Here is a 26,675-nt window from a genome sequence, read left to right as displayed (position 1 = left end):
GCAGTTTTTTAGGTTGTTCACTTTTAATAAAGGCCCCAAAATCACATTTCTATTGAAACGGCAAAGGAAACTGCGCTTCTCTAGCTATGTCCTTGTCCTTGCTTTGTAAGCATAATAATCAATAGCATTTAGTGTTATACAGTCATGGCCAAAAGTTTTGGCAATGACATCTGTTTTTATGTTGTTCAAAGTTTGCTGCTTCAGTATTTGTAGATTTTTTTTCACATGTTTCTATGGTATACTGAAAAACAATGATAATCATATCATATGTTATAAAGACTTTTATTGGCAAAAATGTAGAGTCAATATTTACAGTATTGACCCTTGTTCTTCATAACCTCTGCACTTCGCTCTGGCATGCTGGAAATCAGCTTCTGGGCCAAATCCTTACAGATGGCGATCCATTCTTGTCTTATTACTTCTCTGAGTGGATCACAATTTTGGGGCTTCTGCTTGTTCAGGCCTTTTGAGGACTGGCCAGGGGTTCTCTCTGGGATTGCGATCCTGGGAGTTTCCTGGCCACAGATCCAAAATTTTTATGTAATTATCTTCGAGCAACTTCCTTTTAACTCTTGCTTTGTGACATGGCGCTCCATCAGGCTGGAAAATGCACGTATCCTCACCAAATTGCTCATGGATTGTTGGAAGAAGTCGCTCTTGCAGGACATTTTGATACCGTTCTTTAATCGTGGCAGTGTTTTGGGGAAGAATAAAAGAGAGCCCACTCCCTTGGTTGAAAAGCAACCCCACACATGGATGGTCTCAGGATGCTCCACTGTTGGCACGTCACAGGACTCATGGTAGTGTTCACCTTTTCTTCTCTGAGCAATCGATTTTCCAGATGTCCCAAACAGTCGGAAGGGAGATTCATCAGAGAAAATAACTTTGCACCAGTCTTCTGCTGTCCAATCGTTGTACTTCCTGTACAATTTCAGTCTGTTTTCTTGGAGAGAAGTGGTGTCTTTGCTGCCCTTCTTGACACCAGGCCGTTGTCCAAAAGTCTTGGTCTCGCTGTGTGTGCAGATGCTCTCACATCAATCTGCTTCCATTCCTGAGCAAGCTCTGCACTGCTGGAGACACGATTCTGTAGCTAACTCCTCAGGAGGAGACTGTCCTGGCACTTGACACTCTGGGACATCCTGAAGACTTCTTCACTGCAGTTAAACCTCTCTCCTTGAAGTTCTTGATGATCTGGTAAATGGTTCTTTCACTTTAATTTTTTTTTTTTTTGTAGCAATTCGCTTGCATGTGAGGCCATTTTGATGTAAAGCAGTGATGGTTGCGCGTTTTTCTTTGGAGGTAACCATTTCTAACAAGAACACTTCAAGAGCGCTTCTTCCATCCTTTTATAGCAACCTAATTAGTATTGTAGTGATTAACCTGACTAGTATTTATTCACACTTCAACATGTGCTGCTATGATTAGTCAATTAATGTTAACTGGTCATTTTGTGTCAGGATCAAAAAACAGTGAAATTGTTTTTTTTGTAAAAAATGCATTTTTTTTTTTTTTTTTTGGCCTTGAAGCTTATGCAATTTTATAAAATGTGTCTGATATACAATAATAATAATAATAGAAACAATGTGAATGAACCCCATGACAGCTTAAGCAGCAAACTTTGCAAAACACAAAATTATGTCACTTCCAAAACTTTTGGCCACAACTGTACATTTTTCTCTGTGTGGAAGAGGTTAAGCTTTAACTGGTGTGTGGTTTTGTTTGTTTATTTTTTTATTTATTTATTCACTTTACTAACCTGTGGGTCCATGTGTGTTTTTTTTTCTGTCTCTCTTTGTATTAATATACTTCTTGTCAGCAGACATGTTCCACTGCTCTTCCTTCTGAAGGTTGATGATAAAAAAAATTTTGAAATCATATTTTATTTCAGCACACTGCTACTCCTATTCCCTTGTATTAGTTTTCATATATTTTTCATGTCTGCTTCCTCTTTTTTGTTTTCCTCTCTAAATTTTTTAAGTCCTAAATTTATCAAAGAAAAGTAAAAATGTCAAAGAATAAGTTTTTCTGCATCTCATATTCTCTTTCAGAGGAGAACCAGCAAAAGCAGGAGGATGATTTGGGAGCTCAGTTCACTGAGAAGTTCATTCAGGAACCAGATAATATCACACTTCTCCTCACACTGTTGGAGGTAAGCTAGAACTGATGTTTAATCTACTAATTATACTTTTGTTGTCTTGTTGCTTTCCATGTTTCTCTAACATCTATTCCTGATATTGTTTGACTGTTTTGCCTGCGAAAGGAGTTTGACTTCCATGTCCGCTGGCCAGGTGTTAAGCTCCTAACTGCACTTTTGAAAAGCCAGTGTGCTCCGGTCCAAGGCATCATCCTGGTCAGCCCAATGGGTTAGTTCAAAAATTTCCCTTTCTCTTGTAATTATGAAAGCATCATTGCAAACTTAATGTGTCTGATTGTTTAGAGCTATTTGCTGGTCCAAGTGGCCTGGTTTTGTCTGAAAGCGCTTAGCATTCCATGCAAATTTCTTGCGATAGATCACAATTTCTTTTATTATTTGAAAATTTATTTTTTTTAAAAAATGACTAATGTGCGGTTAATATTTTATCACATTTCAAATACAGTCTTAATGTTTGTCAGTATTTTCTATTTTTATTTTTTTTCAGTAAACACAATATTTAAAAAACAATCTACTTTAAATAAAATCTATTCATCATAGAATCCTTGTCAAAAAAACTAAAACAAAAAAACATTGCTTTCACAAATACATTGTGAAGCCCAACATTGATAATAGTAATAAATAGTAGTAAATAAATCATGTGAGTCATGTACAATAGAAAACAGTTATTTTAAACTGTAATAATATTTCACCGTTGTTTTGTTTTTACTATAATTTTTTTAATACAGCCTTGATGAACATAAAGAGACTTACAATTAAGAAGGATATGATAGCCCACATATTCTCATCAAAAAATCAAACTGGACTTGTAAATAGAAAACACAACACAGACACAAAACAAAAAGCAGGGCACCACATAATAGGGTGCATGAATGCAGGGGCAAGTCAGGATTCAGAAGCCAATGGCACAGGTGCTGTTCATACAAGTTTCAGATGTTCACATTGGCATCATGAAAATAAGTACTTTAAGAGATAATTCACCCCAAAATAATAATGTTGTCTTCATTTATTCACTCTCACTGGCTTTATTTCTGAATACATTGGACTTTTATTCTTGGGTGAACTAACATTTAAAAAAAAAAAAGAATAACCTAAAGTTTTAAAACCAAAGCATTGGTGGTCATTTGAAATGATTTGAGATTTGTTCGGTATTGCACTGCTTGTTTGCAATGTAACCAATACATATTTAAAGCGAACAATGCGACAACTCCAGCACCCTTTTGTTCAGTTAATCCTTGAATAAATGCCACTCCCAAAAATGTAAGCAGGCACAAAAGCTGTTTATATGTGGCTTGAGGTGACTATAGGTTTAGTGGTTAAAGACTAATCAGTGACTAGAGAAATGCAAAGACGTAAGTACTCTTGTACTTATGAATGGGAGAAAGTGCACAATGTGGCGGAATAGTCCCGCCTACTAAATGAAAGAGCCATTCGTGGATTGGTAAAGTCATTGGGTCACTGCAAATGCCAAAGCTCCGTTTCCAATAGAAACCTGAGGCTGAACCAGCCGATGCACATGCACAGTCAAAAGCTTGTTGGGACTATGCATGCGTATTGGCTGGTCTAGCCTGAAAAAAATAAGCTGTTTAAAAGCTATTTGCGAATAAGAAACAATATTCATGGGGCAGTTCATTTCAGATTTTGTTGCTGATTTGAAATATGTAATTTAATTACAAGTTCAGTGAACTGTTTTGAGATTTCAGGATTCCCCCATTCATTTAGATAGGTCTTGGTCTTGTTTAAGCTGACCGGAGGTGTTGCAAATATGGTGGTCAACAGACTTTCCTTGAAATAGGGACTTTGCTAATATGCAGCAAAATAAATACTTTTATTACGCAAGGATGTACAAAATTGACAGTAAAGACTTATACATTGTTACAAAATAATGAAAACTGTCCTTTTAAAACTCTGTCTTCTTTCGAAGAATACTGAAAAAATAAAGATAATGTTTCTTGAGCGCCAAATCAACATATTAAAATGGTTTCTGAAGGATCATGTGACACTGAAGACTGGAGTAATGGCTGTTAAAAATTCACAGGAAAATCACCACAGGAAAAAAATACATTTTAAAATATATAAAAATGGAAAAAAATATTTTATTTTAATAACATTCCATAATGCCACTGATTTACTGTTTTTGATCACATGATTGCAGCCTTGGTGAACATAAAGAGACTTACAATTAAGAAGGATATGATAGCCCACATATTCTCATCAAAAAATCAAACTGGACTTGTAAATAGAAAACACAACACAGACACAAAACAAAAAGCAGGGCACCACATAATAGGGTGCATGAATGCAGGGGCAAGTCAGGATTCAGAAGCCAATGGCACAGGTGCTGTTCATACAAGTTTCAGATGTTCACATTGGCATCATGAAAATAAGTACTTTAAGAGATAATTCACCCCAAAATAATAATGTTGTCTTCATTTATTCACTCTCACTGGCTTTATTTCTGAATACATTGGACTTTTATTCTTGGGTGAACTAACATTTAAAAAAAAAAAGAATAACCTAAAGTTTTAAAACCAAAGCATTGGTGGTCATTTGAAATGATTTGAGATTTGTTCGGTATTGCACTGCTTGTTTGCAATGTAACCAATACATATTTAAAGCGAACAATGCGACAACTCCAGCACCCTTTTGTTCAGTTAATCCTTGAATAAATGCCACTCCCAAAAATGTAAGCAGGCACAAAAGCTGTTTATATGTGGCTTGAGGTGACTATAGGTTTAGTGGTTAAAGACTAATCAGTGACTAGAGAAATGCAAAGACGTAAGTACTCTTGTACTTATGAATGGGAGAAAGTGCACAATGTGGCGGAATAGTCCCGCCTACTAAATGAAAGAGCCATTCGTGGATTGGTAAAGTCATTGGGTCACTGCAAATGCCAAAGCTCCGTTTCCAATAGAAACCTGAGGCTGAACCAGCCGATGCACATGCACAGTCAAAAGCTTGTTGGGACTATGCATGCGTATTGGCTGGTCTAGCCTGAAAAAAATAAGCTGTTTAAAAGCTATTTGCGAATAAGAAACAATATTCATGGGGCAGTTCATTTCAGATTTTGTTGCTGATTTGAAATATGTAATTTAATTACAAGTTCAGTGAACTGTTTTGAGATTTCAGGATTCCCCCATTCATTTAGATAGGTCTTGGTCTTGTTTAAGCTGACCGGAGGTGTTGCAAATATGGTGGTCAACAGACTTTCCTTGAAATAGGGACTTTGCTAATATGCAGCAAAATAAATACTTTTATTACGCAAGGATGTACAAAATTGACAGTAAAGACTTATACATTGTTACAAAATAATGAAAACTGTCCTTTTAAAACTCTGTCTTCTTTCGAAGAATACTGAAAAAATAAAGATAATGTTTCTTGAGCGCCAAATCAACATATTAAAATGGTTTCTGAAGGATCATGTGACACTGAAGACTGGAGTAATGGCTGTTAAAAATTCACAGGAAAATCACCACAGGAAAAAAATACATTTTAAAATATATAAAAATGGAAAAAAATATTTTATTTTAATAACATTCCATAATGCCACTGATTTACTGTTTTTGATCACATGATTGCAGCCTTGGTGAACATTTTTCAACTACATTTAAAAACAATGTATAGATCCACTGGGTCGATTTGGGATATTCACAACCAAATTTGGAGGATAAATATTTTCAGTGTTACATGAACTGTTATTTCTGTTCCTCACACCCGTTTTCATTTTTTTCATTTTCCACTCACAGGTCAATATCTATGATGACTTTTGCACAGAATTCAACTTTCTCATTTTTTAAAGTTGTATGGATTGTTTTCTAGATATCTGGTTTCTTATAATGTTGTGTTTCACCACTCGATAGGAGTATCCAGATTAATGGATCTACTTGCTGACTCCAGAGAGGTTATCCGTAATGATGTAAGTGTTATTACTCTACATTAACATGAATGTTCAAAGAGGAAGTGTGTGTTTTTTTTGTTTTTGTTTTTTTAACCATTTTACTTCTTTCCCCATTAAGGGTCTCTTGCTGCTGCAGCAGCTAACGAAAGGCAACACTGCAATACAGAAAATTGTGGCTTTTGAAAATGCATTTGAGAGACTTCTTGAAATTATTACAGAGGAGGGTTCAAGTGACGGAGGTATCCAGTTAACAGATACTTTTCATTTGTAAAACAGAAAATGAATTTCCATCCTGAATTGCCACAGATTATTAATTAATCTACATCTTCACCTCACAGGTATTGTGGTGGAGGACTGTCTCTTATTGTTGCTCAACCTCCTGAAGAACAATAGCTCAAACCAGAATTTTTTTAAAGAAGGCTCCTATATTCAAAAGATGAAGCCGTGGTTTGAAGTGGGGGATGACAACTCTGGCTGGTCGGCACAGAAGGTCACCAACCTCCATCTAATGCTACAGGTCTGATATGAAGAATCCATTTGATATGTTGTGCTTAGTATTACAATGCTTTTTAGTCACAATAAGATTTATTGTGGAATTAAAATTTACTGTGAATTTAGTTTTTGTGTAAAAAGATTATGTGAAAAGTTCTAGTTATCATAGTAATAATAATAGTAATTATAATAATATTTTGATTATTTATTAAATTTTTTATTTTTATTATATTGATGATCCTGTAATATCACTCACCTTATTTTTAGTATAAGTGTAGGCATGGCTATTGGTAATTTGAATGTACGATTGATCCGTTGTTTGCTTTGCTTGCTATAAAGGCAGGCTGTTATGTTAATTTATATTTTAACCTGTTAGCCTATTTGTCATCATATTATGAATTTTTTTTTTAAACACAAAATAGCTCAACCGTTTACTGCACTCTGTTTTTCTTCTAGTTATTTACCTATACCAGCTAATGATTCTTTCATATCCAAAAAAAACCAAACAAATTCCAGTTTGCATAGAAGCTACAGTCAGCGAGCATTGTTGTATGTGAAGATGAGTTAAAATCTCTAGTTGTGTTTTGTCTCTGTAGCTGGTACGAGTGATGGTTTCTCCAGTGAACTCTCCGGGGGCCACAGCCAGCTGTCAGAAGGCCATGTTCCAGTGTGATCTCCTCCAGCAGTTATGCACCATCCTCATGGCCACAGGTGTTCCTGCAGACATCCTCACAGAGGTCAGATTGCTGTCAGAACCTTATTTTCAAAGTTAACAGTGCTTTTGATTACTGTTGAGCTTCTATTGATATCAATAGCAATTAGGGCTATGCAATTAATTGCATTCGCTTATCATGCACATCTCGTCAGTAAAGCCGGTTCAATGATTAGTAGTAAATCACCATCACATGCTTTCAGATTAAGAGGCATTCACTTCACAGAGCCGTAGTTCACTGACAAGCTAGGCGATATGACGTCGAAATCGATTGCACAGCCATAATAGGAAAAGTGCACTGAAAATACAGAGAGAGAAACTCAAGCATTTAATCAGAGCGTAGTGTAGGTGAGCGAAAATATATCTGTGCTAAAATTTTAAGCCTCTAACTCAATCCCTGCAAGTGAAATTTAATAGTGGGCATTATTTGGTCACCTACCACAATATTTTGCCACATGTAGAGAGTTTTGAACAGTACTTTCGATGTAACTGCCCAAATCCATTCTGATGAATCAGTTTCAATCTTAAAGAATTAGTTCACTTCCAGAATAAAAATTTCCTGATCATTTATTCATCCCCATGTCATCCGAGATTATCTTTCTTCAGTCACAAAGAAGTTATGTTTCCTGGATTTTTCTCCATAGGGTGGACTTAGGAGCAGCCAACGGGTTTAAGGTCCAAGTTGCATTTTCAATGCAGCTTCAGCTCTACACATTCCAAGCCGAGGAGTAGGGATCTCATCTAGCGAAACGATTGGTCATTTTCTAAAAGAAATAAAAATGTATTTACTTTTTACAAATTCTTGTCTTGGACTAGCTCTGTGATGTGCACGCATTATGTAATCACGATGGAAAGGTCATGCCTGGTCATTTTTTTGTCTGCGCTGTGGTTCTAAAAGGTAGGGTCGGGTGAAAAATTCCATCTTATTTTCTACTCCAACTTCAAAACCAACCGACATCGTTGTTTACCCATTTTTTTGTAATGGGTTTGCCTTTCTTTGCACATTCACTTTGTAATTACTGGGTCAGTATTTCTGCCTAGTCCACACCTGAGCTTTCCAACATTATTACGTAATGCATGAGGTCAAGCTTGAAAATGGCCAAATGTTTCACTAGATGAGTTCCAAATTCCTCGGCTGGGATTATGAAGATCGTGTAGTTTGGACCCTCAATCCATTGGCTCCCATTGAAGTCCACTATATGGAGAAAAAACCTGAAAATCTTAATTTCTTTTCGACTAAAGAACAAAAGACATGAGCATCTTAGATCACATGAGACTGAGTAAATTACAGGAAATCTTTATTCTGGAAGTAAACTAACCCTTTAATGTAATGCATTAGTTAAAGTCTGTTAATTTTTTTGTCGTTCAGTGTGCAGTAGTGTTTAAATGTGGGTGTGTGGACTCTAGTAATATGTCCTGCATCGCCTATGCTCTCATGCACCTCATGAGTTCATAGCTGCTGTGAGATGACATGAAGCAAAACTGTCTACTCTTATTATGTCACTTGACATCATGCTTTCCTCACTTGTGTCAATACTATAGCAACCAGTAAACATACATCAGATATGAAACCACTGTTCAAAGAAATGGATCCCTATTAAGCTTTTACGAAGTAATTGGTCATTCACACAGTACACATTTTTGCATTTAAAATTGAGAGGCATGAGTAGTGGAATAAAAAAAAAAGAATGTAACGCCAATTTCAAATTCTAAAAATGCAGTGCTCACATGTGAGATACTGAAAATGATGCGAGATGTTAGCAAAACTATCAAATAGGGCTGGTGAGCGATTACAATTTTAATCTTATTAATTACAAGATGTGGCCATTAATTAATTGAATTAATCGCACATCAAATTTGGAGAAGTTACTCCCAAAAGATAATTTAAAGTCATTGTTGTGTAAAGCATCAAACAGAAATTACAAAAAGTACGTTCAGCAAGAAATATTTTGTTTGATCAAATTTATTACATATAGTCCGAAAAATACGGTATAGGCTATAAGTCGCTCCTTAGTATAAGTCGCATCAGTCCAAAAATACGTCATGACGAGGAAAAAAACATATATAAGTCACACTGGACTATAAGTCCCATTTATTTAGAACCAAGAACAAAGAAAACATTACCGTCTACAGCCGCGAGAGGGCACTCTATGTTTTCAGGGAGAGGCTACAGGATCAATGAGCAGCATAGAGCACCCTCTCGCGGCTGTAGATGGTAATGTTTTCTCTTGGTTCGTCAAATTAATTTTGATAAATAAGTCGCACCTGACTATAAGTCACAGGACCAGCCAAACAATGAAAAAAAAGTGTGACTTATAGTCCAGAAAATACGGTACTTTTTTGGACCATGTGAGTAAATGATGACAGAATTGTAATTTTTGGTTGCGTGAACTATAATTAAATTTTATTATTATTACTATGAAAATATGAAATTATTTCTTTAATGAAATTATACTCTATATAATAAACTAAAACTGCCAGTAGGTGGTGGTAAATGTCTTAATGATTAAGTCATCGAGTTATTTATTCATTCGTTTAATTCGTTCAAATGGCTGATTCATTTAGGAGTGAAGTAAATGGTTCTTTATGAATGGTTCATTAAATCATTAGGCTTGTTTAGCTTGAAGCGGGTAATCACCATCAGACCGATCGGTGTGTGACATCAAAGTACTGCAAGAGCTTAGAGAGCAGACGACTCCTTGTGGTTTTGAGAGAGCTGCACAATTAATCGCACAAAATTGTCATCATAAGTGTCTCGTCAGTAAAGTCAGTTCTGTGATTAGTACTAAATACCCATCACCTGCTTTCAAATGGAGCGGCACTTAATATACAGAGTCGTAGTTTGCTGACAAGTGGCTTGCTTAGTTGGGGTCACTTCATCTACAGCGATATCGTTGACTTGATTGCAAATAAATGCACAGACACTATTTAAACTGAACAGAGATGGCATCACTGAATTCAATGATAAACTGTCTTTAACTGTCATTTTGCATTATTGACACGCTGTTTTCCTAATGAATGTTGTTCAGTTGCTTTGAGAGCGATACATCTGCGATTATGACACAATATTGAGTAGCTTGTCAGTGAACTAAGGCTCTGTGTAGTAAGTGCCGCTCCATTTGAAAGCATGTAATGGAAATTTTTGTGACAATCACATGCGATTAATCGTGCAGCCCTACTCTCGTGGTGCTTTGATGTCATATAACATTGGTCTGTGCAGCGCCACTTCTAAGCCAATGTGACTATGGCCAATGGTTCAACTCACCAAATGGTTCACCAAATTCTCTCAAAACTTTTTGTGGATTAAGAAATGAAATGCCGCTGTGGGTTGCTCGGAGATGAACAGTTCTGTTTTGTCTTTATCTTCTGGTTGGCAAAACTGAGCACAACAGACAACGTTTTGTCTAAAATTACACAATATTAACTTCTTAATGAACTGTTGTATAAGACGAGTATCATATTTGCACTGTTATATTGAACTTGGCCTACTTCTCGTGATATTTTTTAACTATGTGTAATACTATGTGATGTAAATATGAGACAATCTCAAATGGGCGTTTTGCCCCATGTCTTGAATTTTAGGGACATTTCCTAGAGTAAGTTGTTGCTCTGCCTCATATTAGTCCTCAGTCGACTGTATGAAAGGGCAGAGTATCCACAAAGGTCTTGGGCAGGGCAAGTGTGTCAAATGCATTAATAGTTTTAATGTGTTATTTTTGCCATAATTAATTAATCTAATTAAAACGTAAAATTTCCAGCACTACTATCAAAACATTACCCCTAACTGTGTAGCATTCATTAAAAAAAGTGCAGTATTGCACCATGTACACAAAGCGGATGTTTTTTGCTTATTTTTACCTGCATCAAATGTCACTGTACCAGTGATGTACCAACTGAAATGTTTCAAATATTTTCTGTTTGTATTCCTTGTGCAGACCATCAATACTGTGTCAGAAGTCATACGTGGCTCTGAAGTGAATCAGGACTACTTTGCATCAGTTAACGCACCATCCAATCCACCAAGGTCTGATTTTGTACTTAGCACTGTTTATTGAAATGGTAACAAAAAAAAAGGAAGTTAATATTAACATATTGGCTGTTTCCTCCAGGCCTGCGATTGTGGTTCTACTAATGTCGATGGTGAACGAGAGACAGCCATTTGTTCTCCGCTGTGCTGTACTTTACTGCTTCCAATGCTTCCTGTACAAGAACCATAAAGGACAGGGGGAGATTGTAGCCACACTGCTGCCCTCCACTATAGATGGTAAGGGTTGCCCTGACTAGTTCTGCCATAAGTGGATGACTTGGTGTCGACTATTCATGCATCAGTTGACTGGTTATGTTTGTTTTATACATGGGAACAGTAGGAGGACATTTTTCTGCTCTTATTTTTGATTTCTCTAGGCAAACTTTTACATTCAAAATAATTTTTTGCCCTTTTTCATTTGTATACATTTTATGACCTATGTCATGTCTCTCTGTCCCTCAGCTAACTCTATCTCAGCGGGACAGTTATTGTGTGGAGGTCTGTTCTCAGCAGACTCTCTGTCAAACTGGTGTGCCGCTGTGGCTCTGGCTCATGCGCTGCAGGATAACCTCACCCAGAAAGAACAGCTGCTACGGGTACAATTGGCCACCAGTCTCGGCAAGCCACCCGTTTCCCTTCTCCAGCAGTGCACCAATATCCTGTCCCAGGTACCCTCTCTCAACTTCAGAATGTGGCAGTGTGTGTTTTCATGACTGTTTAGTCGACATTTTAGGTTTAAGGCTCTGAGCTTGAGGACTTTAGTAAAGGGTATTGAAACTTTTGGATTTAGAATTTTTTACCTCAGTAATTCTACCGTACTATCCACTTTTTTTCAGACACTCACTGTTGAAAACACCAGACTATGTTTTGTTTGTTCTCAGACTAACTGTCAAATCCACTTTTTTCTGCTATGGTAGGGGAGGGCATTTTCTTAAAGGGTCTTTTGAAAAGACCCCAATGTTCGTTTTATTAAAATTAAAAAAAGGTTGACATGGATTCAGAGGAATAAAGAAAAAACATAAAGTTAAAGAAAACTAAACAAGAACAAAGAACTTTTTGGTAAAGGCACTAATTCGAACCATAATATTTATAAATATACACCATTTTTCTTTTTTGTATGCATAATGTTGCAAACATGCAAAAAATATCTTCCTGTCTCGTCACATTAATTTTAAAGAATTACATAAATAACAGCTTGTATTATCGATTTAAAGCTAAATTTGACAAAAAAAAAAGTTAAGTGGTTTGTATCACTGACTATTATTGTTTGTTGATAACATTTCTTTTGTAAATCAATTAAATAATAAATGTGTCCCTAGACTGCAAAACCAGTCAGAACTAGCACAGGTATATTTGTAGCACTGGCCAACAATATATTGTATGTGTCAAAATGATACATTTTTCTTTAATGTAACGATTACAGGGTTAAAGTAGCCCCCAAAATATATCAAAACTCAAAATATGTAATTTCCATACGTAAAATACATATTTTACAGTCACTGTTATGCAGATTGATCATAAACACAACTATGAAGCTTCCAACCAGTGGCCATCTACCATAACATCTTACCACCGTTTTATCATAGGTAGAATGCAAAAAGTTTCAATACAAGCATTTCTGTCAGTTGTAATTCATGCAATATTTCAAACCTGTAACCCACGGGAGAAAATCAACCCGTAGCAATCAGCAAAAAATTCCATGCAAAAAATGCAGATTTGGCAACTCTGCATTCAACACGAGCTGCATCCAAAGGGATTTAAATACTCTGCATACTGATAGCAGCTCCCTGATGCGCAAGAATGATATGCATTATTAGAAGGTTTGTGGGTGCAGGTAATGGTCAGAAATTCAGCAGGAGTGGGATTAAGAAAACAGGGCGGGGCTCTAATATAAAATCACACACAATGCATGGTGACTGAAAGCAAAATCCGAATCCCGGACATTTTGGGCAATTTAGAAATTTTTTTCATGTCCAAAAAGAGGACATGTCTGAGGAAAAGAGCAACCCAGCATTAACAAGCCTGGACCATCAAGTTCAAACTGGTCTAAGCTGTTTTTTCAACAGGTGTGTGGGGCAGGTGTCAAAATTTTGGAGACTCTATGAACTCGTTTGGGAATGGTACCTTGTGGTTGTCACTAAATTTCAAAATGAAATGTGCTGTGGTTTTTGCAGGGTGATAAGCTCAACCGGAGGGTGAGTATTTTAGCGTGGACAGTTTAATGTGATGGTGTGGCTTGGCCTCATTTTCTACATTGGGGGTTCATTAGGTGTTTTGTGTTCTTTCTGTTTGCTTTTTCTGCCATGTTTGTTGTGTCCCTTTACTGACCCTGGCAGCCCTTGCTTTGACCATTTGATTTTCAACTGCTCACAGCATGCTCTGGTCTTTCGGGAACGTTCTGGAAGATACAGATTATTCGGACTAGGGATATGCCGGTACCACATTTTCATTTTGCAATTAATTGCTAATGCATTTATCACGGTATATGGTATTATCACAATACTGAAATTTAGTTGAACAAAAGTGATAATGCAATATAACATGTTTAATAACTGTTTCTTATAACAAAAATAACTGAATATTTAAAAACATAAGCTATACACAAATGTATAGTTACAACTTTTAGACATATTAAAGTGCAAAATAATTATAAAGACCAATAGGTATCACTTTACAATAAGATCTCATTAGTTAATGCATTAACATTCACAATGGGCAATAGCTACTTTTGCTACAGGAGTTAATAATCTTTGTTAAAAAAATTTTTTAAATACAACTCTGTTAACTCATTAAATAACACGGTTGCCATTTTTGTTTCCAACAACGTGTTAAGTATGGGAATTACCTTAGATTAATATAAATGTTTAGAATATTATTTCCATTGGCAGTTTATGTTAACTAATGAATGAAAGTGTGACTGAACAATAAAGAATCAAAACACTTTCAAACAATATTTAGGGCATGTTGTAGTCCAGAATCAAATGTAAAAATGTTTTTAAATTAATAGCGTATTAAATCTAAATATTTGGTGAACACAGCGCTTTGTCTAGGTGGTAAGAGCTGCATTCTGAGTGAATGTGCGCCTTAATCCAGCCATACACTTCTGAACCGTGCTTGTTAACAGTGCACATGCATCTACGCATACATCGGTGTTGTGCATTGTGACCAGTTGATTAAAAATAATTATTCTCTATATTTTTAAGAGACTACAGTAACAATATTGTGAATATTCATTATCATTATGTATTGCATTGCAGAATGCCGGCACATGTCTATTTCGGACTCAGTCTATGAAATCTCTTCTGTTATTCACCCATTTCCAGGTGGCTGGAAGTCCAATGAGTTGATGACAGCAAATATTTATTCAAAACAAATTTTTCTGATTGCTTTCTCTTCTGCCCAGTACTTTCCTGTTTTGCTTTTGTGATATATATATATATATTAGTGCTGTCAAAATTAGCGTGTTAACGCATTCGATTAATTTGAAATATTTGACGCGTTAAAAAAAAAATAACGCAATTAACGCGGTTGCAGTTTTTTTTTATTTCCAGTTGTGGCCTATGTGTGTTCAACGTGCAAAGAAATATGGATAAGACCAAGGAAGGACTTTTAGACGGAAAGTTTCAGTATAAAACTCTGCCGGATTACTCTTCAGTCTGCCACAAGAAACATTACTCTTCATTTAGTCTGCCACAAGAAACAGCAACATTAAAATCATGATCTCAAATGTCATTGTTTAAAAAAAAACAAAAAAACAATGACTGTAACAGTGCGTAAATCAGACCTTTCTGTAACGCTAACGTTAATAAGCTTAAATGAAAATAACGAAATAATTGTGTAGCGGAGTATTTTTTGTACACAGTGCCGCGAACTGTCAATCACTCCTGTACGCGTGCATCACTGGCCTCCTCAGCTGCAGCAACTTGCGCTATCTCTCTTCATCAAGCTTTAAAACAAAAAGGGGACAAAAAGATCATATTGTCTTTGTGCATAGGCTATAGATTAATTAGATAAATGAATATCTAAATTTGTGCCTTGCGGGGGCTGGCTGCAGGACGACTCAACCTCCGCAGACAGCTTTTAATGTTTATCAGACAATAAATACTCAAGATTTTGCTTTAGTATAACTCACAACGAGTTTCACACACCTTCTCCGGCCACGTTGAGTTGTTGACACTTAACAGTGGGAAAGCGCCACAAATGCGCTATTCACTTGTATAACTTAAGGGTGAATGGGTAATGTATTTTCTGCTCTCGGTGGGATGAATTAGGAAGCTTGCATTGTGAAGGGCGCTCTGAAAATCGGCAGTGCAGGTAAAAGATTAAAACCTCTATTAAAACAGATGTCCAAATGAGCGTACCGGTACGCTACAAGCACGTTCTGGGCGCACGGAGAGGTGGCGGTACGTTCAAGAGCTATATTTGGAAGTGGCGGTACTGAGTATGGGTGCATACTGGCCCACTTAAAGCACTGGCAATGACTATACTTTGGAATTTTTTTGCAGTCCACTTAGAATTCAACATGGAAATCATTTTTGTTTTTTATTGGCATTGATTGTTTTGAAATTCAAATGGTACTTACATGCCTGTGTTTTTATTTCTGTAATAAATATGGCTTTCAAGCCAACAGTTAATTTGGAGGATATTGATGGTTTATTGCAGGTATGTTGTTTACATGAGAAAATCTGTGTTACAAGTTAAACAAAAATTCCAATAAACAATCATATTTTGAATTTAAATAGTTTCTTTGTCTTGAGTTTACATTAATTATTTACATTTTACATTTACATATCCAAAAAGTTTCAGTCTTTTAATTGCGATTAATCGCGATTAATTGTAAAAAATTGTGCGATTAATTAGTTAATTTTTTTTAATCGATTGACAGCACTAATATATATATAAAAACATTGACTATTTTGTGTCAGTTGTTGAGCAATTAACTCTCTCCCATCCCGCCATCCCATGCTTTTAACCCATAATTCACATAAGCTCACACTAACACATGCTGTTTCTTTGAAAAATGGTATAAACGTTGAAGGATATTTTGAACTGTAAAACCTACTGCATAGTGTTTGAATGGAAATTGCTTCATTTCAAACTCGAAATTATTGCATACCATTCATTTCTCTTTTTTTTTTTTCTTTTGTAAAGAAATATACATTCATCAAAGACACATTCAACACTGGCTGATCTAGCCTGAAAAATAAGCTTTTTATAACACCATATGAACAAAATAAACAACGTTTATGACACAGGTTGTTGTCAGATTTCTTTGGAGATGTCAAATATGAAATTTAATAACATGCTTTGTAAACCGTTTTGGAGGACTTTGTTTCCCCATTCCAAGAGATAGGAGCTGCTCTTGAATGCACGAGAGGCATTTCAAAGATGGCTGCCACGTCATGTGACTTGTCTTAAAGGGACTTTGGCATCAGAGGCTTTGTTTAAAAAAAAATAAAAAATTAAACCAAACATTAGTGTAAGTAACGCATATAAAGGCCAATTCACACAGCACAGACAAATGTCTACAAACACTTTTGTTGGGTTTTTTAGTTGTCAGTGTATGTTGCAGTTGGTCGGAGTTTGTTTTTTACCCGACTGACAGGTCCAGTCAGTGTTTGTTGGTGTCTGCTGGGGCAGTGTGAACATGATTTGTGACAGTGTGAACATTATTTTTCATAAAATTCTAAATCCAACAGTCAATGTGTTTGTTGGCATTTGTCTGTGCGGTGGGAATCGACCTGATGTGTGTTAACACTGAAATATGCAGTGAGGTGTAGTGTGTATGGATATCCGGATGATTTCAAAATTTAAATACTTTTTAAACTCAGTCACAGCTTTCTTTAAGAAGAGGAGAGTCTAAACATTAATTTGACATAATTATCGGCAACTGAAAAACTTTGAATGCTTCCATGTACTAAAAATGTTGTGTTCCATTTGAGTTATGCTACCTTTCTAAAATTCAATAAAGTAGATGGTAGCATTATAATAATGTATTAATACATCATTTGGGATGCAACTCTTGTATTTTCTGTAGAGGCTTGGTTTTATTTTGAGGAAGTCCAGGTTTTGTGTTTGTGTTCCAGGTATCTCTCTCAGTGGACTTGAGCTTGTGTTTGATGTTTTCTTCTACTGTTTTTTTTTTTTTTTCACATGACTTATAAATACTTTACACCTTTATATTTTATTAATGAGAAGTAATAAACCTAATCTAATTTTGATAAGATTATCCTGATGGCATTTTATCCTCAAGCTAATTAACTAAAAGAGCGTGCGTGTGTGTGTCAGGCCGGTAGATAGAACAGAACATTTTCAAATCTTGGAAAGCCTTTAACCTTTTCTTTTGACTTTTAAATAAAGCGCATCACTTATTCACAGTTACTAACTGCAAATATGCTGTGATAGAACATGGATTGGGTTTTTTGTAACTTAAAATTGAAATGGCACACAAACTCAGTTCTCTCTGACTGCTCTTGTTTAGTCTTAGGCTCACAGGTGTTGCATATAATTTGCCCCTCTAACAGCAAACATTTTTCATTTTGTAATTCACATTTTTTATTATCTGTAAATAAAGAAAGAAAAAGTCCTTTTGTTGTTGTTTTTTTTTTAATCTATTTTTTTTTATTTTTTTTAATCAACTGCAAAACAGGTCAAAGACAAGGGTTAGATGGGCTTCAACTGCTCGGCACATTTCTAACTCAAAAAAGCAACCGTGTGCAATCTTGCTGTTTATTGTATTACTACAGAAATGAGCAAATATGATTCGGAGGACCTTTGAAATATTGTCTAAAATGAGTTTTATTAAAAATGACATGTACAATGTAATATAAATTTCTTTCAGTAGTTTCTTATATTCTTATTTGCTCGTTTCTCAGATGTTAAAGATGTGCGTGTCTCAATATAAATGTGTATGGCAGTATGAGTGTGTGATTTTTAAGACCTTATAATTGTTTTTGTTTCTGTTTACAGGGCAGTAGGGTGCAGACGAAGGTCGGCCTCCTCATGTTGCTCTGCACCTGGATCAGCAACTGTCCAATTGCTGTCATGCACTTCCTGCATAATCAAGACAATGTTCCCTTTGTATCCTTCTATCTACGTGTACACACACACACACACACCTGATTTATTAAGCTGATGTACACACATACAATGACTTATCTCGTTGTACAGTGATGATAAAGCTTAAATCTTGGTTAATAATTCACAGTGCGACTATGGGCTTTAATGTGACCAATTCTGGTTACAGCTAATTGTTGAATTGCATTTACAGTAACCACATTACATCTTTAGCTCTTTGCAAACTAGACTACAACCAGTGTGGACTTGTCTGTGACTTTGATGGCTCATGTCATCAAGTACAGTTACTTGTTTGTCACAGGCTCTGTGCATTATCCTTAACTTATGTTTTCAGCTGACAGGTCAAATCTCAGAAAACCTTGGTGAGGATGAGCGACTGGTTCAGGGTCTGTGTGCTCTGTTGTTGGGCATTTGTATCTACTATAATGACAACAGCTTAGAGAATTACACAAAGTATGTTCTTACTTTACCCTTTTTTTATATTTAATTACATATTGAATTGTCTTGTAAATGGGGCTGTCAGTTGATTTAAAATCTTTTAATTGGTAATTAATTTACATATAATTGAATGTTATTGTATTAATACATTAGCATTACATGAACACAGATTTTTTTTTTAGAAAGCAGATAAGATTCTTCTTATATTGTGTAAAATTAGGTACAAAATTAATTGGACAATTTGGTGTTAAATATATGCTAAACATTTTTATGTTTGTAAAAAGAAGCAAACCAGTTTTCAAATTTCAATAATAACATGCTATTTATGCACCATATCAAGATATTAGACACTGAAGACAGTAGTAATGGCTGCTGTAAAAAAAAATTTTTTTGCCAACACCGAAATAAATAATTAAATAAAGCTTTTTGTGATTAAACGATTGCAGCTTTTGTGAGTGTAAGAAATATCAAAAAAAAAAAACATCAGAAAAGTCTTACCGACCCAAAACTTTTGAATGGCAGTCTAATTAATCTGAGAAATTAACATGTTACCATTGACAGCCCTTCTTATAACATTTACCCCAGTGCCGTCAGTTGTGCCTCCTATCTTTCAATGTTTCACTAAATATTTTAAAATATCTCTCCACAGAGAAAAGCTGAAGCAGTTGATTGAGAAGCGCATAGGAAAAGAAAACTTTGTGGAGAAGCTGGCCTTTATAACCAAACACGAACTGTATTCTCGTGCCGCTCAGAAACCTCAGCCAGCCTTTTCCACCCCAGAACACATGCTGTTTGATCATGAGTTCACCAAACTTGTTAAAGAGTTGGAAGGTCAGTCCTGGAGCCCTGAACACAAACCAATAACACTTTTCCCTCGTTATTAACATCTGTGAGTGATCCGATCACAAGTGCACTGTTTTAAATTAAATCTAAATATGATGCAGAACTATAGAAATTCCATTGTTGAAAAAAAAAAAGTTTATTTTCTGGGTTAATTATTCTTTTAAGAATCCAGGGGTGCATAGCCACCATCACTCATAAGTAATAACTGCATTATTATCACTGCCATTTTGTGTTTTAGTACTAAAGTGTCATTATGTTGTTGTTCACTCTTCATTATGTGCTCCATAAAATGTTCATTTTGTTAATGTCTTCCATTCAATAAAATTAAAGTTTTTCATTAAATTAAAGATTCTACATTTATATTTAGTAATAGCTCATCAGTGGTGACTATCTCAAAGTGATGTCCAATATAGCAAAATTTTTTAGTTTTGTATCAATGTTATTTTACAATTTTCTGTGGTTCTTTATTTGTTTATAGGTATGATAACAAAAGCAGTGCTTAGGTCAAGCGAGGAGGAGAAAAAGGAAGAAGAGGTGAAGAAAACACTAGAACAGCATGACAGCATTGTAACCCAGTACAAAGAGTTGATTAGAGAACAGGTAAAAATACATCAAACTATATTCCATTCCCACATTTATGTCTGTGCAAGGTTTCAAAGTAGTCCTTTTGATATTTTCAATGCATGTAGCATATTCAATTATTTTTGGTTATTCCTGTAGCAACAATAATTTGCACTCCTCATGAGTCTATTTTTATATGAAAATCACACACAATTTACATGCAGATGTAAAGAGTCTTGTAAAAAGAGTCTCTTGCACATAATTGTCTCTTCATTTAAGTTATTTATTGAACTTTTGATTATTATCTGTACCTATCTTAAAGCTGAAATGTCAATACACTTAAATTCAAATAATTTTTTATGTTGTGATTCAATCAATGCACCTAGAGCAACTTTTGTGAGATTACCCCTTCAAATGATGATGTTCAAAAGTGTGCAAATGTTACCAAGAATTGGCGAACAAACAACTATTTTCTATATTTATTTAGAGCTCTTGATTGCTACCATAGGTAGCCCTACTGGATCTTAATCCAGACAAGTGAATCCTTATGTATTTGGCTTGTAATATAGCTAATATGATTATAGTATTATAGGGCTATAATTGGTATAAGGATAACTAAACCTTTACAACTTATGACTGCAGAAAAGTGGGTTACCCCTTCTTGACATCACTGGTTTCTTTTTCCTCTGTAGGGTTTTAGAAGGAAAAATAGGCATATGTTTAAATCACACATTAATTTTCCATTTCTCCGTTTAATTGCAGGATTCTCAGATAAATGAGCTGAAGGAGCAAGTAACTTTGCTGACTTCCCAGAATGAAAAGTTGCAGAACACCACAGCACAGCAGTTATCTCAGATCCAGCAGCACAAGGATCAGTATAACATACTCAAACTCAAACTAGGTACTGAGCAGATTTCAGATATATATCAGCAGAATTAGCAATATTTGACTAGGAGTTACTGTTACAATTGGTCTACCCTTTCTTCACGTTTTTTAGGTAAAGATAATCAGCAGACAGGTAATCAGGCAGAGGCAGCACATGTGAACGGCCTGCAACCGGAAGAGCTGAGCCAACTCCGAGAACAACTTGAGGAACTGCAAAGACAAAACCAGCTGCTGCAGACACAGCTGACTGAAAAGGACTCTCTAATAACCAGTCTGGTATGAGATTGTTCATTGTATTTTCTATTTCTCAGACTTTGTTTCCATTAATGAAGTCTTTGCAAAACTGCACAGCGTTTAAACAACATACTCCGCCCCAAACCAACACATCATGTATGCTTATGAAAGATGATCGAACCAATTAGAGTAGGTATGGGGTGGACAACACGTGCAGCCCCGTCCCCGATCTTCAAGCTGCAGCCGGGTGTATTGTGAGTTTACTCAACTGTATTTTGGCACCATGAGTTGCCTTTTAGCGGAAAACACAGTGTATTCATTTTCAAGTGCGCTCATTCCTGTTTGTGTCGTCAATCCGGCAACCTGCATGTGCATCAAGTCTGAGGAGGAGGGGTCTGGTGAAAAAACCCCTATCCAATATTTAGAATTGGGTCTGCAATACCTAGTTCAACCAATCTGTGAAAGTCCTACATACAGTACCTTTAATATATATTTGTATTTAATTTACTGCAGACATTACTTAAATCTTCAATGTCCCATGATCCTTCAGAAATTATTGTAATATACTGATTTGGTGCCCAAGGAAACATTAACTATTACAATGTTGAAAAAAGTTGTTGTGCTGGATATTTTTGTGGAAACTTTCTTGTGGGATACTTGTGTGAGAAAAATCATACAGACCTGAACAGTAGTGGTATATTTGGTTTGTGCTCAACAGAAAGCTGAAGGAGTGCCATCAGCAGAGGGTTCAACTTCAGAGGTCACAGAATTACAAAAGGTAAAATTCCAACCTTTTTCTCCAATATATTTCATACAAAACGCTAATAATATATACCAAACACGTTGAACAGAGTTGAAAATCTAGTTTTTTTATGTTTGATTGCAGGAGGTGGAGTTGTTGAAAGCACAGCTGCAGAGCCAGACCGCCGAGATCACACAGCTACAGAGTGAAAGACAGGAGCTACTCCGAGGATCTGAGACCACAGTAAGTGTGTTCCAATAATTGTGCAGTCTCATCTTCAGATAGCATTCCAACAGACCACCTGTATTTCAATCTAAAGGAGTCATCATGGACAGGCTTTTTTTCATCAGTCCACTAGGAGTGGAGGGGAAACACTGTGCTTCTATTTTTAAGAATTCAAATTGCTACAAGATGATGAGAATTGATTTTCTAAATAATAATTAACAAAATAAAATTGGCAGCTGTGAGAGCAGTGCAGCACTCAGACAGTTTAAAGGGGGCACTTCATTCCATGAGCAGCTGTTGGGTAGATTAAAAAAAAAAAAGTGACATAGACAAGTATGGGGACCCATACTCAGAATTTATGCTCTGCATTTAACCCATTCAAAGTGCACACACACTAACACAGTAGTGAACACAAACACACCGTGAACACACACCCAGAGCAGTGGACAGCCATTTATCCTGCAGTGCCTGTGGAGCATTTGAGGATTCGGTGCCTTGCTCAAGGACACCTAAGTCATGGTATTGAGGGTGGAGAGAGCGCTGTATATTCACTCCCCCCACATACAATTCCTGCCGACCCGAGACTCGAACTCGCAACCTTAAATATAAAATATAAATAATCAATCATACCAAGTTGTCATTATAAATATTTAGATCCGCTGTAAGTATTTACTTGACCTCTTAGTGTCAACTGTCTGTCAATTCTAAGAATGTTACTTTAAGGAAACTACTTTCCTTTTACTTTCCCGCCTGACCTGGTGATCAGTGATCTATATAGAGTGATGATGTCACACCCTCAGGATTTGAATGAGCCAATGAGTAATGGTACCTTTTGGAGGAAAGTTTTACAACCTTTTTTTTTTTTTTTCCAGTATGGTGTCTTGCATATGAAATTAGATTGAGGGGTTCAAGAGAAGAATCTTTAAGATTCTTATGAAACTAATGTGTTGCATAGGCATCAACATATAATATACACTCTCATTTAGATCATGAAAATACAAACTCATAGATACCAAACATCATATAAGTAAGGTTATATTAACAAGTTATCCATCATAAGCATGTATACAACATACACAATACACAATATACAAGAACAGGAACAGCATGCACAATGCACTAAAATATATGTGAATTAATTAAAAGAGAGTTTTTTTAGAGTCCCTTTTTATGTGCATTATGTGTCTGTTTTTTAGAGACTTGAGTTGAGAGTTGCTTAGCCACATTCCTGGGCGTCTTAAACCTAGTTTTATCAGATAGTGTGCCTATGCTTGCTATGGAACCAGACAAGAACTTACCACCTTACTTAAGAATTTAGACAAGAACTTGCCACCATCTATTAATGGTTTTAGTTTAATATTTAAAGTATTATTCAATTTTTTGTAATACTCTCATTTGTAAATACATGTAAATGCCACTTTAGAAGCAGCATCTGTGCCACCTCTGCAGTGTCACATTTGAATACTATCATCCAGAAATGAAAGAGGCAGGACAAAAACCTGAAATTTTAAGTAACTTTTATTACGTAACTCCTGACATTTCAATTAAGTAAGATACTGAATTGAAGTTTGATTCAAAGTCCACCAGAAAAACTAAACCGTTCACAAGGTACCTGATCCTACAATACACACACATTTTCAAATTTCACTACATTTTGTGTTTAAAGCTACTTTAAAATGTCATTTTATTTCTGTGATGGCATATCTACATTTTTAGCATTGTTACTCCAGTCTTCAGTGTCACATGATTCTTGAGAAATCATTCTAATATGCTGATTTTGTGCTCAAGAAACATTTCTTATTATTAATATTAAAAACAGATTGTTTTTCAGGATTTTCCTGATTTAATTTATAAAAATGTTATTTGAAATAAAATATTTTATAACCGTGTAAAGTCTTGTCCCTTTTGATGCACCCTTGCTTAGTAAAAGCAAAAAATAAATAAATGCATTTGTATATGTAACTGACCTTAAACATTTGAACGAAATAGTTCAGTATTGTCTGTCTTTCAGGCTGCAGCTCCAGGAGGAGACCTTGTCTACACAGAGAAGACTGCAGAGTTAGAGAGCAGGCTCTCTGCTCAGATAGCAGAGACACAAAAGCTCAAGGTGACTTCTCCCTAGAAGAATGGCCGCCTTCCTTTTTTCATCTTTCACTCGTTTACTTATTTTATGCGCTTTTACATTTTACATAACTTCCCATTTAACACTTTCTTTTTTTTCTGTCCTACCCTGTCTTTCAGGGGGAAGTTAAAACACTTCTAGATAGTAAGGAATTGATGGAGAAAGAGCTTGCTTCAGCCACGAGCACAGCTGCCATCATGCAGGCAGAGAAGAGCAAGTTGCAGCAGGAGGTGCAGGAGTCCAAGAAGGAGCAGGACGATCTTCTCATGCTACTCGCTGACCAGGACCAGAAGATTCTGAGCCTGAAACAGAGACTCAAGGACTTGGGAGAGACGGTACATTGCTCACAATAATGCAGAACACAGTTTCACTGGCTTTGTATTCATCAAATGTCATTTTGGCTTCTTGCATTTCTTCAGTTCAGTCTATTCTTGGTTCTGATTTGACTTTTCGCCCACAGATTGAAGATGAGGATGAATTGGATTCAAGGGACCAGTTTGATGATGATGATGATGATGATGATGATGAAGAGGAGGACGAGGGGTGTAATGAATAAAAAAAGTATTGACTTTGAGTATTGAAGTGAAAGACTGCTAATATTAACCTGTCACTTACACGCTTAGAGAAAGATTTGTAAGCCTTCTGGTTTTTAGAAGAATCCTTTATTTCTTTACTTTCTTCATCACTGCTTTTTAATTTTTAGAATTTATTTTGCAGTGGACAGAACAATCCAACTAACTAAACCAGACTCATTTCAAGCTTAGAATTTATTTAGATAATAAATACAGATAGATACTTTCTTTTTGATCAACATTCCCAGTGCTTATGTCCTGGTAACATACTGTGGAGGATTCTGGAGAGCTATTTGCACTAATGATGGAAAAGAGACAATAAAGAAAAGATTTGCTTCTTTGTTATACATAGTGCAAAGCCACAAAGAAAGTTCAGTCTGCATTTCCTTACAGTTTGACAACTTGTAAGTGTCTTGATGATGGATGGATGTGTTCTGTAAGACATGCCTTCTCTGCTCAGGTGCATAGTGGACTCTGTTTAACATCTCATTCAAGTTTTGTCCTTTTCCTGTTTCGCCTTAGATTACTGCCTGCTCAAATGGCTATTGTTGTTTTTTTTTTCTTTCATCTATTCCTCCAGGTCAGCAGTTATCAGAATTGTTCATTCACACATTCATATCCACAAATGTTCAGACACACTCAACCCACTTTGCATTACATTGTGTTAATACTATGTGTGCGTTCTTCAGTATAACACTTCTGAAGTCCCACTTAATGTCGGGATGCTACATTTTCAGGTTCCTAAAAAACTGGAGAGGTATACTTGCGAAATTTGATTGAAGTTTTGGTTAATTTATGGATAAACACGCCTCCTTAGAATAAACTATATAAATGCTTGTCTGTGATGTTTTAGTTTTAAACTAAAGGTTTTAATTCATGTTCTTGATCTGTGTTTTGTTCAATATACAGATGTGTTTGAGGAATGAGTGAGAACTTTCCCACTGTTAATTCCCACAAATATAATTTTGCCATGAACTGCATTCATGATCATGTTGGATAATGAATTATACAACAATAATTTAGGAATTGTAATATTAAAGTTCATACATCAGGTTTTGCAGCTTTACAGACAACAATCCCATAAAACATTGTGTGCTGGCAAGAAAAAAAAAACTGCTACTATATAATTAAATGTTTGCTATTTGTACACCACCGTTTTTTTCTGTTAAAGATAGTATTAAAAGCAAAAGTATCCAAACTGCAATATTATAATTTTTTTATTATTTTAAATATTTTTCTTTTTTACAAATATTAATAGTGTGTTTTTATTTTTATATTTCAAAACATTTACCTGTGATGGAAAGCCCTGTTTTCAGGAACCAGTGCAGAGAGAGACAACAAGAAGAAGACCAGTGTATCAGAATCCTTGCTAAAATTCATGGACCTGTGACAGAAAGTGGCCCCCTTTTCCAAATGGATACGCTGTACTATAGAGTAATTCTGTCATTTAAAGAACAGCATTTATTTGAAATATAAACATTAAGCTATAGAATAAGAATTTGCATCTTTGAACAGCTACCAGTCAAGAAAGATTTAAACAAACTGGTGTATTTCTGATATTTACCAGCAGGGCCTACCGGGACCACTCTGACCAGCCAAATCCTCAGATTAAACTATGTATTCTGTGATTAATCAAAAAAAGAACACTGAATACCCCATCATCATACTGTTAAAAAAAACGAATAAATAAATACG

General features: G+C 35.7%; 1 protein-coding gene across 4 annotated transcripts in view; it reads left to right on the top strand.

Moving 5' to 3' along the window:
- uso1 (USO1 vesicle transport factor) overlaps nt 1-25,866 on the top strand; it is a 28,548-nt gene extending 2,682 nt beyond the window's left edge. For 2 of the 4 annotated variants that reach the window (XM_026204424.1, XM_026204423.1), the window contains 21 exons: nt 2,049-2,149; nt 2,261-2,363; nt 6,013-6,068; nt 6,169-6,289; nt 6,389-6,567; nt 7,139-7,279; nt 11,190-11,278; nt 11,364-11,518; nt 11,744-11,949; nt 13,456-13,476; nt 18,251-18,361; nt 18,693-18,811; nt 19,446-19,627; nt 20,118-20,239; nt 20,963-21,101; nt 21,198-21,361; nt 22,038-22,097; nt 22,206-22,304; nt 24,298-24,393; nt 24,528-24,743; nt 24,869-25,866. In XM_026204424.1, the coding sequence (XP_026060209.1) occupies nt 2,049-2,149; nt 2,261-2,363; nt 6,013-6,068; nt 6,169-6,289; nt 6,389-6,567; nt 7,139-7,279; nt 11,190-11,278; nt 11,364-11,518; nt 11,744-11,949; nt 13,456-13,476; nt 18,251-18,361; nt 18,693-18,811; nt 19,446-19,627; nt 20,118-20,239; nt 20,963-21,101; nt 21,198-21,361; nt 22,038-22,097; nt 22,206-22,304; nt 24,298-24,393; nt 24,528-24,743; nt 24,869-24,964 (2,576 nt within the window). In that variant the 3' untranslated portion in view covers nt 24,965-25,866. The remainder of the gene's footprint in view (nt 1-2,048; nt 2,150-2,260; nt 2,364-6,012; nt 6,069-6,168; nt 6,290-6,388; nt 6,568-7,138; nt 7,280-11,189; nt 11,279-11,363; nt 11,519-11,743; nt 11,950-13,455; nt 13,477-18,250; nt 18,362-18,692; nt 18,812-19,445; nt 19,628-20,117; nt 20,240-20,962; nt 21,102-21,197; nt 21,362-22,037; nt 22,098-22,205; nt 22,305-24,297; nt 24,394-24,527; nt 24,744-24,868) is intronic. The other 2 variants (XM_026204426.1, XM_026204425.1) reach the window with 1 other exon arrangement.
- The last annotated feature ends 809 nt before the right edge of the window (nt 25,867-26,675 follow it).

This window comes from Carassius auratus, chromosome 26 (assembly GCF_003368295.1).
Source record: "Carassius auratus strain Wakin chromosome 26, ASM336829v1, whole genome shotgun sequence".
Taxonomy (NCBI): Eukaryota; Metazoa; Chordata; class Actinopteri; order Cypriniformes; family Cyprinidae; genus Carassius; species Carassius auratus.
The sequence above is the reverse complement of the archived record's forward strand: the minus strand, read 5'-3'. Positions and strand labels throughout refer to the sequence as shown.